Here is a 15,137-nt window from a genome sequence, read left to right on the forward strand (position 1 = left end):
TCGCGATGCGGGAAATCTTATGGGGCAACAAATAAATAACTTGCGCGTACGAACGCGATCAAATATGGAGAGTTTAGGAAGATGACGTCGATTCTGCTGCGCTGCGCATGGCGAGGAAATGGGCGAATTTGAAACGGCGGGCGGGTCTTCTCTTTGGGGAACTGCGCTATTCCCTTCTCAATGCGAAAGGAATAGGGGAAAAACGTCGATCTGAAGACGGCTAACAGACGAAAGGAGTCTCCGGCGCCTCTTGGCAGAAGGCAAGGCGTCTGTCGCCCTCCGGCGGACGGAGCGCGCCTGCGCCGGACGCCTTCGTCGACGCCCCGCGGCCGAGACGCTGAACCGAGTCGCGGTCGTTTTATTTTGAAAGGCCGTCCCGGACGTACAGGCGAGCGCCGACGCGAACAAACGACGCTTTGAAAAGTTAACTAGCGGAAGCGGCCCCTGGCCCCCGGAAGAACAGAGCGACGAGAAGAAGAAAAAAACAGGCGTGGAGATATGGAGAGGGAAGCTAGACGAGACGCGTTCCAGTATCCCGAACGCCTCGCGAGTGTTACGCGCAGGCAGGCGCCGCTCGGAAGACTGTACGTACGTCCCCCATTTTGCTTGGCGTTGCTCGCGTGCGCACCGGAGGGAAACCCTACCCCCGCTCCGGGGGGTTTTCGCTCGGCTTCATCATCACCCAAATGTACCGCAAACATACTTTCGAGCCGTGGGAATGTTCGGCGACCTAAGCCCGAGCCGCACATATCCACAGGGAATATTCCGAGGCTGTTTCGTTTGAAAGAAGTGGCATTTTCGGAGGGAAAAAATGGTAACAGCTATTCAATTCTGCGGATTTGCCGCGATGTCCATCATATCATAAAATACATGAACTAAAACGCTGCAAACATCGCAGCCAACTAAAAGCTTGGATGGAAGCCTTTGGCCAACCGCAAGTCTCACCGCATCCCTTGAAAGGATCGGTGCAAAATACCTGCGCAAACTCCAAAACGGACCGCGTTTCCGGTTGGGGATGGCGGTAAATGAGGCCGACGCGGGCCGGATTTGACATGGCGTTGGCGCGCGCAGGGCGGGGCGGCCGTTTGGGTCAGGGGACGCTGCCCTCAACGTCAAAGTCAAAGGTGGCGGTCTTCCCCGGAATCGGGAGAGGCCACGCTTCTCCAGAACGTCGCGACACTGCGACCTTTACCCTGGCGTCGCGCTCGGCGGGCTTCATCCGCGCCCGCCCGCCCGTCCGTCCGCCCGCTGGGGGTTCGCCGCGCGGCCCGCCGTCGCCGACTTCCTCTTAGGCGTCCCCTCAAATTCTCCGAGCGCGCCAAAGAGGAAGCGGCCCGGCGCTTTGTCGGCGTGGCGTCCGGCCTGTGGGGGGCGTCGTCTTCTGGGGGCGGGGCCACGGCGTGATCATTATCTGCTTCGTTCACTTCCGGAGAAGCTTTTTGTTTCTTTTAGAGTCAGACGGACGCTCGCGCGTGTGTTTTTGCTACGCGGCGGGGACCGGAGTCCGGCCTTGATGTTCCTGTGGGCCCCCCAATTTTTTTGAGGTTTGCTTCAATTTGGGGTTGGCCGTCCGTTGCGACGCTTTAGGAAATGCGACTGTCCCCGCTGCCGTAGAACCCCCCCCCCCCCCCGCGTGTGTGTGGGCGGGGGGGGTCAAGCGTGGGCGTTGATGCCGGAGCGGCTCGCCGGCCGCCCGATGACTCAGGTGATGTGTCATACTCGCACGCTATAAAGGGGAACTTTCACATGCGTCCACAAACACACGCGCACTGCACCGTACTGTACGCGCTCCACGCACTGTACACATGCGCACGCCGCGACATGAGACGTAAGTTGCCTCTTCTTCTTTTATATATACTGTATGCATGCGGATGGGCGGGCGTGTCCAGTAGACGTTTGGTTTGGACCCCCAAATTACAAGCGGCGCCGCTACTTGTATGGAAACGGTCCATGGAAAAGTCGGGACGGGCGCCGTTCCAGCGCGAAGCGCCGCCGCGTACTGCCTTTGCGGGGCTTTCCTCCAAATGCCGAGATAAAGGCTTCAAAATCAAATTTTCCTCCCAAACTCGGGGCATGGCTTTCTTCTGGGCCGGAGCGCTAGTTGTGAACCGTCGCTCCCCGGGGAGAACGCGTCGGCTTCCGTTTTGGCTCCGGACCCTTACGGGCTCTCCGAACGAACGGAGCGCCGACTCAAATCCCGCCCGCCGCGGCTAAAGCTGTCGAGAAGTAAAAGCGATATACGCGCAACGTGCGGCCGCCGGTCCGTTTGAGAGCGAGCCCTACGAAAAACGAAAGAAAAAACGATTCCGAACGGCCCCCAAGAAAAAGCAAAAAGTTGGGACGGCCCCGGACCGGATCGCCTCGGGGGAACCGAAAGGAAAACTGTACATTGGGATCGATGCCGCAGCGTTAGCGTCGCCCGGCGGCGGCGGCGGCGCAAAGGTCAGGTGACTCCGCCCGCCGGCCGCGCAAAAACGACAACAAAAAGTCCATAAGCAAAAAAGTGGCAAAAGAGTGCGGGCGGTGCGCCGCATGAGGATGTCGCAAATGATTCACGCTTTTGGCCCGTTACCTTTTCTTCCTGGCGCCGCGCCGCCCGACGGCCGTCTGCGTGCGCGCGTGCGCGCGTGCGAGGGAGAGTCGACGTGTCCGGGGGGGTCTAGGACGCGCAGAAGTGTGTACGCGCGCGAACGTTTCTATCCGTGTTTTTTTGTGCGCGCCCGTGAGTAAGCGTGGGTGTGTTTGCAGACGGTGATGTCATCATCTCCCGAATCCATTAGGAGGTCACCGAGCGCGTCCCGCGTCTAGACGAGGGAGCGCGGCGATGTCGCGCGAGGTCGGCGCCACCTCGCTCACTCGCTGCCGCTCGAACGACTAAAAGGGGCTCCGGGTCAGCCAGAAGCCAAGCTAAAGTCAATTGAAAAGGTCCGACCGAAAGAAGCTAAAGTCAGGCTAAAAACAAAACCGGCCAAAAACCATCCGACGGAATCGAAACGTCGGGCGGAAGAAAGCTTACCGAGGTCGATCCAAAAGAGGACGGTTCGATAAAAAGCTAGCTAAAGACGGCTAAGGTCAAACTAAAAGTGGCTCAAGTTGAGCCAAAAGAAGCTAAAAAAAAAACCCTGGCTAAAGCTAGCTACGGTGGAGCTAAAGTGCATTTTTTGAGCCAAAACTCAAGCTAAAGTTGAGCCAAAAGAAGCTAAGGGAAGTAAAGAAATGCAGGAATAAATCACAGTCATAGGTAGCTAAAGTAAAAAAAAGGTAGCAAGTAGCACAAGTAGCTAAAAAAACAAAAGTGGCTCAAGTTGAGCCAAAAGAAGCTAAGAAAAAACCCAGCTAAAGGCAGCTACGGCGAAGCTAAAGCGCGACTAAAAGTGGAGAAAGTTGGGCCAAAAGTCAAGCCCACGCGGAGCTGGGAAAAGCGGCCCAAGAAAGCGGGCGAGAAAGAAAGGAGAAGGGGAGGCCAGGTAGAAAGGAAGGCCGGCGGCGCCGGGGATCTCGTCCGACGCCCGGGAGACGCCAAAGGCGCGACGTCGGCCCTCGTTTCCCCCAGAGCGAGAGCAACAGGCGCAAACGGCGACAAGCTCCGTCACCCGTCCGCCCTTGTCTCCCGCGCAGAGCTGGGCGAGCCCGCCTCCTGGCTGCTGGGCCTGCTGCTATTGGCTAAGCTGTGGCGCTGCGGGCCCGCCCGGTCCGAGGCCGCCCTCTGCGAGGCGCTCCGCTCGGCCGCCGCTCAAATGGACGTCATCGCGAAGGCGGCGCGGCGCCTGCGATACGTGCGTGCCCCCCCGACCCCCGGCGCGCGCCCCCGCGGACTCCCGCGAGCCTTGGCGTTTGCCGTTTGCCGTTTGCCTCGCAGCGCGACCGAGACCACGACTTGCTGGAGACGCGCCTCCAAAGCCTCCCGGCCATCGCCAGCACCGCCGCCCACGTGCGCGCCCGGAAGGTGAAGCCGCGCGCCACGCGCTCGGGGGGGTGGGGAAGAAGCAAAGAGGCGGAGCCTTTTAAAGTTCTCCCCGACGCGCCGGCGCGTTTGCGGCGGCAGGCCAACGAGACGCTGCCCGCGCTGTACGCGCACGCGCTGGCCTTCGGCGCGCACGCCGACTGGCTGAAGGCGACCGCCCGAGACCTCGGCCTGCCGGCCGAGGCGGCGGGGGGCGCCGCCCTTCTCCTGCTGCGCCTGGCCCACACCGTCAGGACCGCCCTGATCCAGGTGAGGGCGCGGCGGAGCGCTCGCGCGTAGAGGGCGGCTTTTTTCCCCCCTTCCTTTTCAGATGGAGGCGGCGGTCCCCCCGGCGCCGCCGCGTCCCTCGCTTCCGGCCGTGGGGACGGCCTTCGAGGCCCTGCGCTACTCGGCCGAGGTGTCCCGCCGCTTGAACGTCTTCTGCGGCTTCTCCAGACGCCTGGTGCGCCATCTGCGCAGGACGTCCGCGTGTCCCGCCGCCGGGAGAAGATGAAGGCCCTCGCGCCCCCTCTTGCGCGCGCCTAAACCCTAACCTGATGCGGGAGTCGCCAGAAAGAGGAGACGGAAGAGGGAACGGCCGCCCGCCAGCCGCCCGCCAGCCGCCCGCCAGCCGCCCGCCAGCCGCCCGCCAGCCGCCCGCCAGCCGCCCGCCAGCGGGGGGCGCCTTTCGCCAGGAAAGAGGGACGGCGGGTGTGGCGATGATGCTGGGGAGCGTCTGCGTCAATTTGCCCCGCGCTCCTGAGAAAAGGGGCGCGGCGTCGCCAGTGCTAAAAAGGACAACCGGCTTGCACTTTTTTCCCGGGACTAGCGACCGAATTTCCTTTGGAGTCGGGCCCGGTAGCAGCGCTGGCGTAGCGGCTAGCTGGGGTCCCATCCATTCGATTGTCTCATTAAGGACGCTAAGAAAGTGCTAGCCGGTCAATGAAGCGCGCAGGTCTCCAGCTTTAGCGCGGCGGGCGCCTTCACATCCAGTGGGACGTTTCAAATTCAGAGCAAAAATCCTGTGATTGAATGCAAGCGTGGACATGGTGGATGGATGTCTCGTCAAAGTTTGACGACCGAGTTAGGGTGAAAGAAGAAGTCGTTGCGGACCTGCTCCAACGTTAGCGGCACGTTTTAACCGCGACGCGTCAAACGCGCCGCCTGTACTTGTAGAGTATGTTTGCAGACGCTGAATGTTTGGAAGGCGCGGCGGATATGCTCACCCTTTTCCCGGCGTATTTATTGGGGCCACGGAGACGAGGCGCCGGCGCCTCGTCTTCTCGCCCCACGGGACGTTTAAGAGCGCCGCTTCTACACCTTATTTATGTTTCTGCCGATCAAAGTTTCTTTTCCCCGCCTTATTTATGTTTCTGCCGATCAAAGTTTCTTTTCCCCGCCCTATTTATGTTTCTGCCAATAAAGTTTCTGCAAATAAGTTATGGATTTGTTGGGGGGGTTCTGAAAGTTGATGAAAGGCGAGCAGAGCCGCGGATCCTTCCTTCTTCCTTTTTGGAAGTGTAACGGGCGACACTTGAAGCACACACGACGGGCAGCAGAGGCGAAAGCATTTTTATTTGCTCGGCGGGTGTCTGGCGGCGTCGTCTCAGGCCGCGGATGGCGCCGAATCCGCCGATGACGGCGCCGAAGCCGGGCAAAATTCTGCGTGAACGACGGCGCCTTTAGTCGCGCTGGATCTGCGATATGCGGCGGCGGCGGCTGCGGGCTCTTTGCGGGCGCCTTGCGGGCGCCTTGCGGGCGCCTTGCGGGCGCCTTGCGGGCGCCTTGCGGGCGCCTTGCGGGCGCCACCAGGTCTTTGCCTAGCGAGGGCGCTTGCGACCTCCACGCTGTAGAGGGCGCAAGAGGCGACGCCGGGGGACGGAAGGCCGGCGTCCGGGAGGACCCGATCCGGACCGGAACAGGAAGTCCGACCGATCGGGTCGGACGGACGGTCCGGGGACGCGCTTTTTCCAACCAGCCGGCAAGCAAAAGCGACTCGGCGTGCGAAGTCAAGTCAAGGTAAGACCGTTTGAAACCGCAGCCCTTTTTCAAATATTGCGCCGTTCGCATCAAATAGTTTCACATGGGAAGCGAACACTGCTGTGCGTGCGTGCGTGACTAGCGCGTAGGCAGGAACACCGAATTGCCGTCGCTAACAGATTTTTTTCAATAAATGTAAGACGTTACGCGTGTTTTGCGACGAATCGAAATGTGAATGTTTTTTGACGGATAGTGATACAGTACTCTTTTTGGGTTAGAAGTTGTTTGAAAGTTAGATAGCCATATAGCACGATACGGCGGACCGCTTAGCACGTCCGAGCGAAGGGACCCGAGATCCAAGCTTCCCGTTTGCATGTCCTCCCCGAGCCCGCGCGGGCTCTCTCCTCCCACACGTCAAAAGCATGCGCGGCGGGGGTATGGAACACACTAAATTGTCCGCGTGCCCCCAAGTCGGCCGGGATAGGCGCCAGCAAGCCCGCGACGCGTGGGAGGATACGCCGCTATAAGTAACGGACGGATGGACATAGCGGAACCTTCGGGAACGGATTTTCCTCCTCGCGGCCCGCGAGCTTAAAGGGGTTCGGCGCCGGGATTTCGAGTCGGAACCGCTATTTTACCGGCCGGCGGGGACACCCTTCGCCCGTAAAGGCGAGCGGGCGTGTCACTTTCGGGTCGGCGCGAGGTGCGCAAATGACGTTTATGACGTTCAAACGGCCGCGCGCGCCGAGAGCCCCGCCTTTCGGCGCTTTGACCTGCCGCGCCGTCGTCGACGAAGGGCGGCCTGGAGACGAAGGACAGGCACTCCACCATCTCGCGCAGCTTCCGGTGCTCCGACCGGAGCCGCTCCGCGTCCGCCTCCTGCCCGACCCTCGCTGCAAAGGAGCGCTCGCCGTCAAGCGCGCGTGCGCCTTGCGCGCCGGCGGGCGGGCCGGCGGGCCTACTGTAGCTGAGCAGGAAGCGTCCCATCTGGCCGGCTTCCACAAACATCAACATGGCCTCCGGCGATCTCTCGTAGAAATGCAGCGTGAAGGAAATGTTGAGCGTCAGCAGCGAACCGTTGCTCGCCACCTCTGACAAAATACGGCAAAATACGTGGATGGAGGATTTCACCTATTTAGGATCAAAACTCAGCCCCGAAGTGAAATCGGCATCCGCATCCGCTCCATTGCGCATCCGTATCAAACAAGAGAACAAAGGCGTCGTCGCGCCGTCACAATTTGGCGAGTGGCTTCGTGTTCCGACTGGTCGGCTCTTAACTGGAAAAGGAAAACGTACCGTTTCTGTCTTTGCCACTTCTTTTCTTACAGCTTGCAGTGCATTTTCAGGTCTTTCCCTTTAAAAACGATCAAGTCTAATAATAATCATCACATACAAAAGGGTTTTTGCTATCAATATTTTCTGGGATAACCTTCCCAATTCCCATGATTTTTTGGCATAGTTTGACTCAGGGCAAGTCCCTTTAGAAACCACTCCCTTCATCTTCCCATCCATTTGCTCTTAATTTGCAAAGAATTGACATTGAACTGAATTTGCTGGAGACCCTGGCCAAATCCTGACAAGGGAGACGTTTGGGCGCGCGGGCGCGCGTGCGAGACTCACCGTCAATGACGGCCCGCAAGACGAGGGGCTCTGGGGAGCTCGGGTCGACGGGCGCGGTCACGTTCAGCGAGTAGGAGACGCACGAATTATCACTGCGTCAGACAAACGGAACAGAAGGTCTCGCGCGCACAAAGGCGGAGGCGCGCGCAAAGGCGGAGGCCTCACCGGTACTTGTTCCTCTCAAAGAAGTGAATGTTGTGCGGTTTAGGGTGCAGACTGACGGCGGAACTGGCCAGCTCGGAAATCATCAGAAACTCCGCCGCGCCCCAAACCAGGCGCCACTCCCCGAAAACCTGCCCGGTTTTACGTATGTATGAGAGCGGCGGCGCTACGGCCGGAGGAACGTTCGGCGCCTTCGCTCGAACCCAAACCCGTGGAAAAAAAATGAAGCCTTTCGCGCGTGGCGGCGTTATGTTTCCCGCAAGTACGCCAGAAAAAGTCCCGCGTGCGCATGGTCGACGCGGACTTGGCGCGCTTCCGTGGGCTCGGCCGACTTAGCCTGAGCTTAAGACGGACTCGTAGCCGCCCGCGGTCGATGACGACGCGCAGTCTGAGGCCCGGTTCGTTTTATCGGTACGGTGGTGACCGCTCGCGAAGGAAGTCGATCCGCGCTTCCAAATAAACCGCGGGAAATGGAGTCGCGCGCAAAGAAAGTCGTTAACGGCGGCGGGGAGTCGTCAGCTTTTCTTGAAAAACAAACGATTCGAATTTTGATGTCAGCGACCGCCGTCGGGGACCCCGATCCGCGCGTACCTGATCCAGGTGCTTGGCGGGGAGGGTCTTGTAGATGTGGTCGCAGTTGCGCGCGCGCCCCAGCGCGGAGGCCGCCGCCAGCACCGCCATCGTCATCATCGCCGTCATCCGCATCTTGGCGTTGTGAAAGCCCATCGGGGCCTTTCGGCTCTTTTAAGGCGCGCGCGCGTGCGTCCGGGTCCCGCCCCGCGGGGCCCCCCTCTTTGTTTGCCCTGTCCAAAGTGCGCCGTCTCCGTCCGCAAAGGCGGCGGGGCGCCCGGCCTATTCGTCAAAACGTTTTGGCCGAGCCTTTGAAAAGGGCGTCCGGGGACGCGGGCGAACGAACGCCCGCCCGCATCCGGGTCCCGCCCCGCGAGGCCCCCCTCTTTGTTTGCCCTGTCCAAAGTGCGCCGTCTCCGTCCGCAAAGGCGGCGGGGCGCCCGGCCTATTCGTCAAAACGTTTTGGGCGAGCCTTTGAAAAGGGCGTCCGGGGACGCGGGCGAACGAACGCCCGCCCGCGTCCGGGTCCCGCCCCGCGAGGCCCCCCTCTTTGTTTGCGGGTCCAAAGTGCGCCTTCTCCGCAAAGGCGGTGGGGCGGAAACCTCGGCGAGGCGGGCGCGGCGCCAGGCCTTCGTCAAACGTTTTGGGCGAGCCTTTGAAAAGGGCGTCCGGGGACGCGAGCGAGCGAACGAACGCCCGCCCCCAAGGGCGCCGGGCTTTTCCATTACAATGGAAGGATGTGGAAAGGTTTGCGGCAGACTTTTTGTTCCCAGAACGTACGTGCCAGCTACCGCGTACCGGACGCCCCCCCGCCCCGCCCCGCCCCGCCCCCAAGGATAAATAGCGCAATTGCAAAGAAACCAAAAAACCACACAAATAAGCCCAAAACGCTTGGCAACGGAGGCAACCGGCGCAGCCGTTGAACACTGCCCAAACGCAGCCTCGTCTCTTGATAGATGAGTCGCAAAAATCGGCGGCTGCGACGCGCGTCCGCTTGACGCGGCGGTTCGCGACGTTGGGAGGCCGTCTTCAATACGCTGGCGGGCGGCCGTCCCTCTTTTCTGGCGACTCCCGATTTCTCTTGCAAGAAAAGTGACTGAAGAGGCACGCGTGTAAGATAAATGATCGACACGAAAGGTTGTTGGGCCTTCACCTGGCAAATAACATGAGAATTCGCCAATGGACACGTTTGACACCTGCGAATAAAGGCGCCGTCACGTGAACCATTTCTATTCCCTTTGAATGAATAACAAATCTTTTCAAGGACATTTGTCGTCGCCTCTTTTTCTGCGGGATTGGTTGACGCCACTAGGGACGTCGATGCGCGGCGCTCCAGCTTTTGGCGTCCGGGGGTCCGCGGGTCTGATATTCGTCTCGGCCGCTCGAGTTCGGAAGGCTTTACGATCGGTCCGTTTCAAAGCGGTTTGCCTTTCTTGGTTGGGGTTGGCGTGGCCTGCCGCTTTGTTGGGCCCGTTTGCAAGAAAAGCACAAAGACACGCACGTTGATTTTTACGGTCTTTAATCGGCACTTCAGTTGATCATGATGACTTTGCGGTCGTCGCAGAAGTCTGCCCCAAAAAAAAAAACCAGAGCAAGAAATGACGCCATCGACAGGACGGCGCCGCAACAAACCTTTTTTGGGATCGATCATGAAGTCGGGCTCTCCGGAAAAGCCCAAGCAGGCGGCCTGCTTCTTGAAGCGTTCCATGTCCTCGTCCTTCACCGTCTTCTGCTCAGCTGCGCATTTCAAGAAAAATGCCGCTTTGCGTAAGGACGCCACGAGATGGCGGCGGAGCACCTCCGTCCCGGAGCCGAACGGCGCCGGGAAGCTTTTATTTTGATTTCGCGCGAAGCCTGGCATTTTCTCTGCAAGATCCCGTCTGCGAAATCCGCGGCTCCTTGTTTTCCTCCTCGCAAAATGAAAGCCGAGCCGATAAGCGCCGCGCGATCCGTCCATAGCCAAAAGGGAGATTTCGCCAAAGTCAAAGGCGCGTTTGTTGAAACGTCCGATCGTTTGGGTCAGCCGCGGGGTCGAGGAAGTCACGCGACGGCGTCCGAGTTCCGAGCGCGGTTTTCAAAAGGACCCGTTGGCGGAAATGGACGACGGCGGGCCTGACTTTTCTTTGCCCGGCGGCAACCCGCGAAGACGAACGAAGCGGCGTTTGATCTGAAGGCGCTCGGGACGGCTGCGGACGCGAGGAAAGTTTGAAGGGAAAGGGCGGAGTCGTCCCTCCGGCCCGGCGTCGCGTTCTTCTCACCGAACAGGTAGAGCGAGCGGGCGTCGACGCGGTCGTCGGTGAGCTCGTCCACGTGCACGCCGAAGGCCCCCAGGAAGCTCTTGAGGTTGGAGGCCGTGCTGTTGATGCTCATCGCTTGGCAGCCCTCGCACGCGGGCAGCAGGTGGTAGACGGACGAGATGTTCTGCACTGAGAGACGCAAAACGGGCGGGGTCAGGGTCCCGGCCCCGCGCCATCCAAAGGCGGCGGCGGCGGCGGCGATGGCTGACTTTTGGCCGACGCCACGTCGCCGTCGATGGAGATGTTCAGCTTGGTGCCGTAGCAGGTGCCGTTCCTGGAAGAGAGCGCATGGAAAACGGGCGCGGGAAAAAAAGCTCCAGGAGCGGAACGCTTCCAAAACGGCTGAAAAAGTCAGAAGCCTCGCGCGAGCGCCGGGAAGGAGCCGTCGGGAACGAGTCGCGCCGTTGACGTCGTCGAGAAAAGTCGAGCGGAAAAGAAAGAGCGGAAGAAGAAGAAGCGGCGGGACTCAAAGCGTCGGGAGAGAGCCGGCTCGCGCACTCACATCATCATCTCCTCGTAGAAGTACATGTCCTTGTCGTTGTGGGCGGCGGCGCTGGTGTTGACCCGGGTGCTGTCGGTGATTTTCAGGATGGCGTCGAAGGCCTCGTTCTCCGTGTAGCCCGCGATGAACACCCGCCGGCCCGACAGCTGACCACGCAGCGCGCGCAAGTTAGGACAAACGCGGAAAAGTGGCCGGGCCGGCCGGCCGGCCGACCTCGCCCCTCGCCCGCCGCCCGCCGCCCGCCTTAGACGACAACCTCAGGTCCCTCGTCCTCCTTCCTCGAGTCGCGAAGGCTTTGCCATTTAGCGGGGACATCAAAAGTTCAAAAGAAACGGCGCTTGCCAAAAGTTGCTCAGAATGTGCAGCGCCTCCAAAAGCCTGCGTCGTCAAATTCTTGTCCACATACGGACATTGCTACACATCTCCCGGAAAAGACGGCGGGCCTTCGCGCGCGTCGTGAAAGGGGAAGGCCAAAGGGCTAAGCTAGGACGCTCGGGGGAGGGGGGGGCTCACCTTCTGCCGGTCGTTCAGCGGCAGCGGCGCCAGCAAGGCGGCGCATTCTTCTGGCGTGGGCGCGCCGGAGGCGCCGCCGCAGGCCAGGGCCAACAGGAAGAGGAGGCACGCGGCGTTCATGGCGACCGGAGGCCAGACGAGAGCGAGGGTGAGCCGCGACCGCCCCGGCGCCGCCGCTTTTATAGCGCCGCCGCCCCCCCGGACTTTCCCGCCCCCGGCCACGCGCGCTTTGCTGACCCCGGGTCACGTGAGCCCCGCCGGCGCCCTTTGACCGGAGGGGCCCGCGCGCTCGAAAACATCCCCTCCGGCCATCCCTTCACGCCATTGCGTATATCTGCGTATGTTGCGTATGTCTTGAGGCGTCTAACGCTCGGCGCCGCGGACGCGGCGTTGAAAAGGGAAAACGTCCGAGTGGCAAAGCTCAAATCCCGACACGAATTTAAGCGCGGCGTTGCGCGCCTTTCACGCATGGGAATTCAGTGACGCGGCGCTTGAAAAAATACCCCTCGCAATACCGTCGCACGTCACGCGGCGGCAACCCAAAAGTAACCACGCAAGCGCGCGTGGCGTACGCATCGCATCGCTGGGCCTCGCATCGCCTCAACGGTGCACAGGGTGACAAAAACGTACGAAAAGTCAATCGGATGCTTGCGCTCACCAAAACATCTGTGAAAGGAATGGAAGGTTGTTTTCGCGATGCCTTTATTTCATATGCGGAACAGCACGTATTGCAATGCCAAAATGCAAAATCCACGCTCTTCTTTCCTCAAGAAGACCGGCTCGGCCTTTTCCTCTCCGTCGGCCGTTGCGGCTTCAAATAAAGCCAGTAGAGACCCGGATTGGGTTTTTCCGCCGAAGCTCCCGGGTCCGGCGTAGGCTACGGCGTCGATGCGGATCGCCGCGTAGCTTGCTTGATCCGCCCGCGAGGCCGGCCCGCGAGGCCGGCCCGCGAGGCCTTCTAGCTGGCCTTCCCGTCGCCGACTCCCGATCCCAGGAGCTATATGTGCCCGTCGCCTACCTCATTATTTGCTCCGTTACGGAATGCGGTTACAGATGCGTACGACAATAAAAGGGATTCGGTTAGCTGGATTCTTTTGTTCATTTCGGTGAAGGGTCGCATCCATTTCTTTTTTTCACAATTCTTTGGTCGCCTTCTGTGATTCGGGCCCCCTCTAAGGACGCCTCATCTCAAGGGGTCGATCCAAAAGAAATGAAACGATAAGGAGGCTCGCTCAGCATTTGTTAACGTTCTAATGGCGTTTGTCCGCATTTGCCGAGGCGTGTTAACGTTTCGTGCACTTTGTTAAGAACGCAAGCGGCACTAGTTTCCTTCGCCGCTCCCCTTTTTTCCAGCGGCGGCCTGCGTTGTTTTCATTGGCTAGAAAGGACGGTAGCAACGTTCTGTTCCCGAAACCCAGAAAGCTTTGCTTAACCTCTGCTAATGTTTGTTGGCCTCGGCGCCACTTATCAGCCGTTGAACCCCGCTTGACGGTTCGACCACTCGGACTCCGCGCCGCGTGAGTTTGCCGTGTTTGCCGATCCGAACGGATCGATGAGGCGCCGGAGTCGATGACCCCCGCCCCCGCTCGTCCGGCCGACTTTCCGCGCGCCGTCCCGCGAGGCCGAGGCTTCGTCCTCGAGAAAGAAACGCAAACGTATTTTTCGTCTCCGAAGGAAAAAATGCGACGGAGTCTGCGCCCCTCCGCCGCGACCCCGAGGCCGAACCCCGCTCGGTCCCGACGCGAGATAGAAAAGCATCCATCTTTCCGAAGCCGAGTCCCAAAACCCTCCGGTCAAGCGTCGCGCCGCGCGGAGGGAGGCGGGTTCCCGCCGGCCAATCGGAAGCCCGCGTGGATTGAGCAAACGCGGGCAAACGTCTTACGGGTTAGATCCAAAACAAAACGAGACGGGCGCGCCGCCGTCGAAGGGCGCTGTCGGCGCCGGGTCGAAGGTGCCCGCGGGGATGGAACGCGGGGTTCTACCCAGTGGATTCTACCTCTCGTTCGTTTGACCGACATGCGCCTGGAGCGGTCTTCCCAATGTCATTGTGTACGGTGAAAATAAAGGCCGTGGAAGCCGGACACAAAAACAATGCGCACGACTGAGTGCCTTTTTCACCCTTTCCCTTTTGGCCATTTTAGGGCGTGGCTCCCGTGACATCCGTCCCGCTCCGTGACAAGCGCGCAGCTTGGACGCCAAAAGCGCATCTTCCTTTGGGATGGGGCGCGTTGGCCCGGAGTGTGCGCACGTCACGGAGAGAAAAATGCTGAAATATGAATCCGTCGAGGTCCGGCTTGCGGTCCGGGACTTTGGCCTTGCCCGACCGCTTTAGAGCGCCTCCTCGTTGCCCGCGAGCGTCCCGGAGAGAAAAGAGAAACAGCGAGCGGCTGAACATCCGCCCGTCGACGGCCAGCTTGCGGAGCGGGGCCCCCTCCCGGGCCCCCCTCCCGGGCCCCCTCCCGGGCCCCCCTCCCGGGCCCCCTCCCGGGCCCCCTCCCGGGCCCCCTCCCGGGCCCCCCTCCCGGGCCCCTCCGTTCACGCCGCCTGTCAGGAGACGATGCGGTAGTCCAGGGCGTCCTTGTCGGTGTAGTCGGTCCAGTTGGAGGCCGGCACGCTGCGGTACGGGTCCAGGAGGATCCGGAAGCAGCGCGCCATCAGCGCGCCCAGGAACAGCAAGAGCCCCGAGACCAAGACCAAGGTGGCCCACTGCTCCGGGCCGGGGAAGGACGAAGGCCGGGGGTCCGGCGCGCCGCTGCCGTGCACCCGCTCCGTCATGTCGGCAAAAGTCGGCGGCGAACGCGAACCAAAAGAAGGGAGGGGAAAAAAATCCGATCGGCGTCACCGATCCAAAAATAAGACGAGTTCAAACGGCGCGGCTAAAATTAGTCGGACAGCTCGTCCGGCGCAACTTCAAGCGCGCCTAATTTTGCTGAGAAATAGACGCGTGCGCTCGCGGGATGCGGCTCCCGCCCCGAGGCCGTCTCGCGATGTCACCAAAGGCTCCGGGAAAAACCAACGGGACGCTCGGACGGGTCGGGACCCGTTGGAGCCGAAAGCCTTTCTTTATGGTGCTGGTGGGCCCGATGGTCGTGTACTGTATAGAACTCTTGCCTTGGAAAGGTAAATGAGCAAACCTGATCAGCCTTCAAATTGTATGCGCTATTTTATTTTCAAGTTCTTCCCTTTTCACCTGTCGGATGCATTTGTGTCATTTAAATGCACCACACATAGAAATGCCGGGAGTCTTCTATACAAAACATTCACAATAAAATAGAATAGAGTCGCCTGTATTTCGATTGTAAATATTAAATACATATCAAGCACAAATAGAAGAAATGGAATACGAAGCGCAATTTTTCTGGTCGTCGTGGGGAACATCATTTCAAGGTTTCGGCGGATTTCCTATTTTTAGAACCGGATGAAGCAAGAGAATATGTTTTGAACGGCAAAGAAAAAGGTTTTGTTTTTGAAAATGTACATTTGGAGGTGGGGGGCGTTTTCGGGAACGCGTCGTAATCGAAGAAAGCCCCAAACGGGTCGTGCAGGAAGG

General features: G+C 60.0%; 3 protein-coding genes, 1 long non-coding RNA gene and 1 pseudogene across 5 annotated transcripts; 2 read left to right on the forward strand and 3 right to left on the reverse strand.

Moving 5' to 3' along the window:
* Window positions 1-419: 419 nt before the first annotated feature.
* On the forward strand, window positions 420-3,273 carry LOC148405938 (uncharacterized). The gene is made up of 2 exons (XR_015863923.1): window positions 420-584; window positions 2,749-3,273. It is a non-coding gene; the product is annotated as an uncharacterized LOC148405938 (long non-coding RNA).
* Window positions 3,274-3,284: 11 nt separating this feature from the next.
* On the forward strand, window positions 3,285-5,381 carry LOC148405939 (uncharacterized; annotated as a pseudogene). The gene is made up of 3 exons (XR_015864062.1): window positions 3,285-3,946; window positions 4,046-4,213; window positions 4,275-5,381. The product of XR_015864062.1 is annotated as an uncharacterized LOC148405939 (transcript).
* Window positions 5,382-5,498: 117 nt separating this feature from the next.
* On the reverse strand, window positions 5,499-8,464 carry LOC148405940 (saxitoxin and tetrodotoxin-binding protein 1-like). The gene is made up of 6 exons (XM_088404251.1): window positions 8,297-8,464; window positions 7,709-7,836; window positions 7,544-7,635; window positions 6,886-7,014; window positions 6,697-6,816; window positions 5,499-5,605 (listed from the first exon to the last, which is right to left on the reverse strand). Exons 1-6 carry the CDS (start codon window positions 8,429-8,431, stop codon window positions 5,550-5,552), a joined length of 660 nt encoding a protein of 219 aa, XP_088260377.1. The 5' UTR covers window positions 8,432-8,464; the 3' UTR covers window positions 5,499-5,549.
* A 1,313-nt stretch (window positions 8,465-9,777) lies between these two features.
* LOC148405941 (uncharacterized) lies at window positions 9,778-11,757 on the reverse strand. Its single transcript, XM_088404252.1, has 6 exons — window positions 11,588-11,757; window positions 11,075-11,220; window positions 10,782-10,846; window positions 10,534-10,701; window positions 9,908-10,012; window positions 9,778-9,843 (listed from the first exon to the last, which is right to left on the reverse strand). Exons 1-6 carry the CDS (start codon window positions 11,705-11,707, stop codon window positions 9,806-9,808), a joined length of 642 nt encoding a protein of 213 aa, XP_088260378.1. The 5' UTR covers window positions 11,708-11,757; the 3' UTR covers window positions 9,778-9,805.
* Window positions 11,758-14,104: 2,347 nt separating this feature from the next.
* LOC148405942 (cortexin-3-like) lies at window positions 14,105-14,386 on the reverse strand. The gene has a single exon (XM_088404257.1). The coding sequence runs from the start codon at window positions 14,360-14,362 to the stop codon at window positions 14,135-14,137; it is 228 nt and encodes a 75-aa protein (XP_088260383.1). The 5' UTR covers window positions 14,363-14,386; the 3' UTR covers window positions 14,105-14,134.
* Window positions 14,387-15,137: the final 751 nt, after the last annotated feature.

The sequence above is a fragment of the Hippichthys cyanospilos genome, chromosome 21 (assembly GCF_059441005.1).
Source record: "Hippichthys cyanospilos isolate Australia breed blue-spotted pipefish chromosome 21, RoL_Hcya_1.0, whole genome shotgun sequence".
In the NCBI taxonomy this organism is placed as follows: Eukaryota; Metazoa; Chordata; class Actinopteri; order Syngnathiformes; family Syngnathidae; genus Hippichthys; species Hippichthys cyanospilos.

Coding starts and splice junctions, on each gene's coding strand:
- LOC148405941 (XM_088404252.1), bottom strand. CDS start 11,707: ATGAACGCCGCGTGCCTCCTCTTCCTGTTGGCCCTGGCCTGCGGCGGC. Junction 10,847..11,074: donor TTCTACGAGGAGATGATGAT/GTGAGTGCGCGA, acceptor GCTCTCTTCCAG/GAACGGCACCTGCTACGGCA. Junction 10,702..10,781: donor CGACGTGGCGTCGGCCAAAA/GTCAGCCATCGC, acceptor TGCGTCTCTCAG/TGCAGAACATCTCGTCCGTC.
- LOC148405942 (XM_088404257.1), bottom strand. CDS start 14,362: ATGACGGAGCGGGTGCACGGCAGCGGCGCGCCGGACCCCCGGCCTTCG.
- LOC148405940 (XM_088404251.1), bottom strand. CDS start 8,431: ATGGGCTTTCACAACGCCAAGATGCGGATGACGGCGATGATGACGATG. Junction 6,817..6,885: donor ACGCTTCCTGCTCAGCTACA/GTAGGCCCGCCG, acceptor GCTCCTTTGCAG/CGAGGGTCGGGCAGGAGGCG. Junction 5,606..6,696: donor CGTCGACGACGGCGCGGCAG/GTCAAAGCGCCG, acceptor TCGTTCACGCAG/AATTTTGCCCGGCTTCGGCG.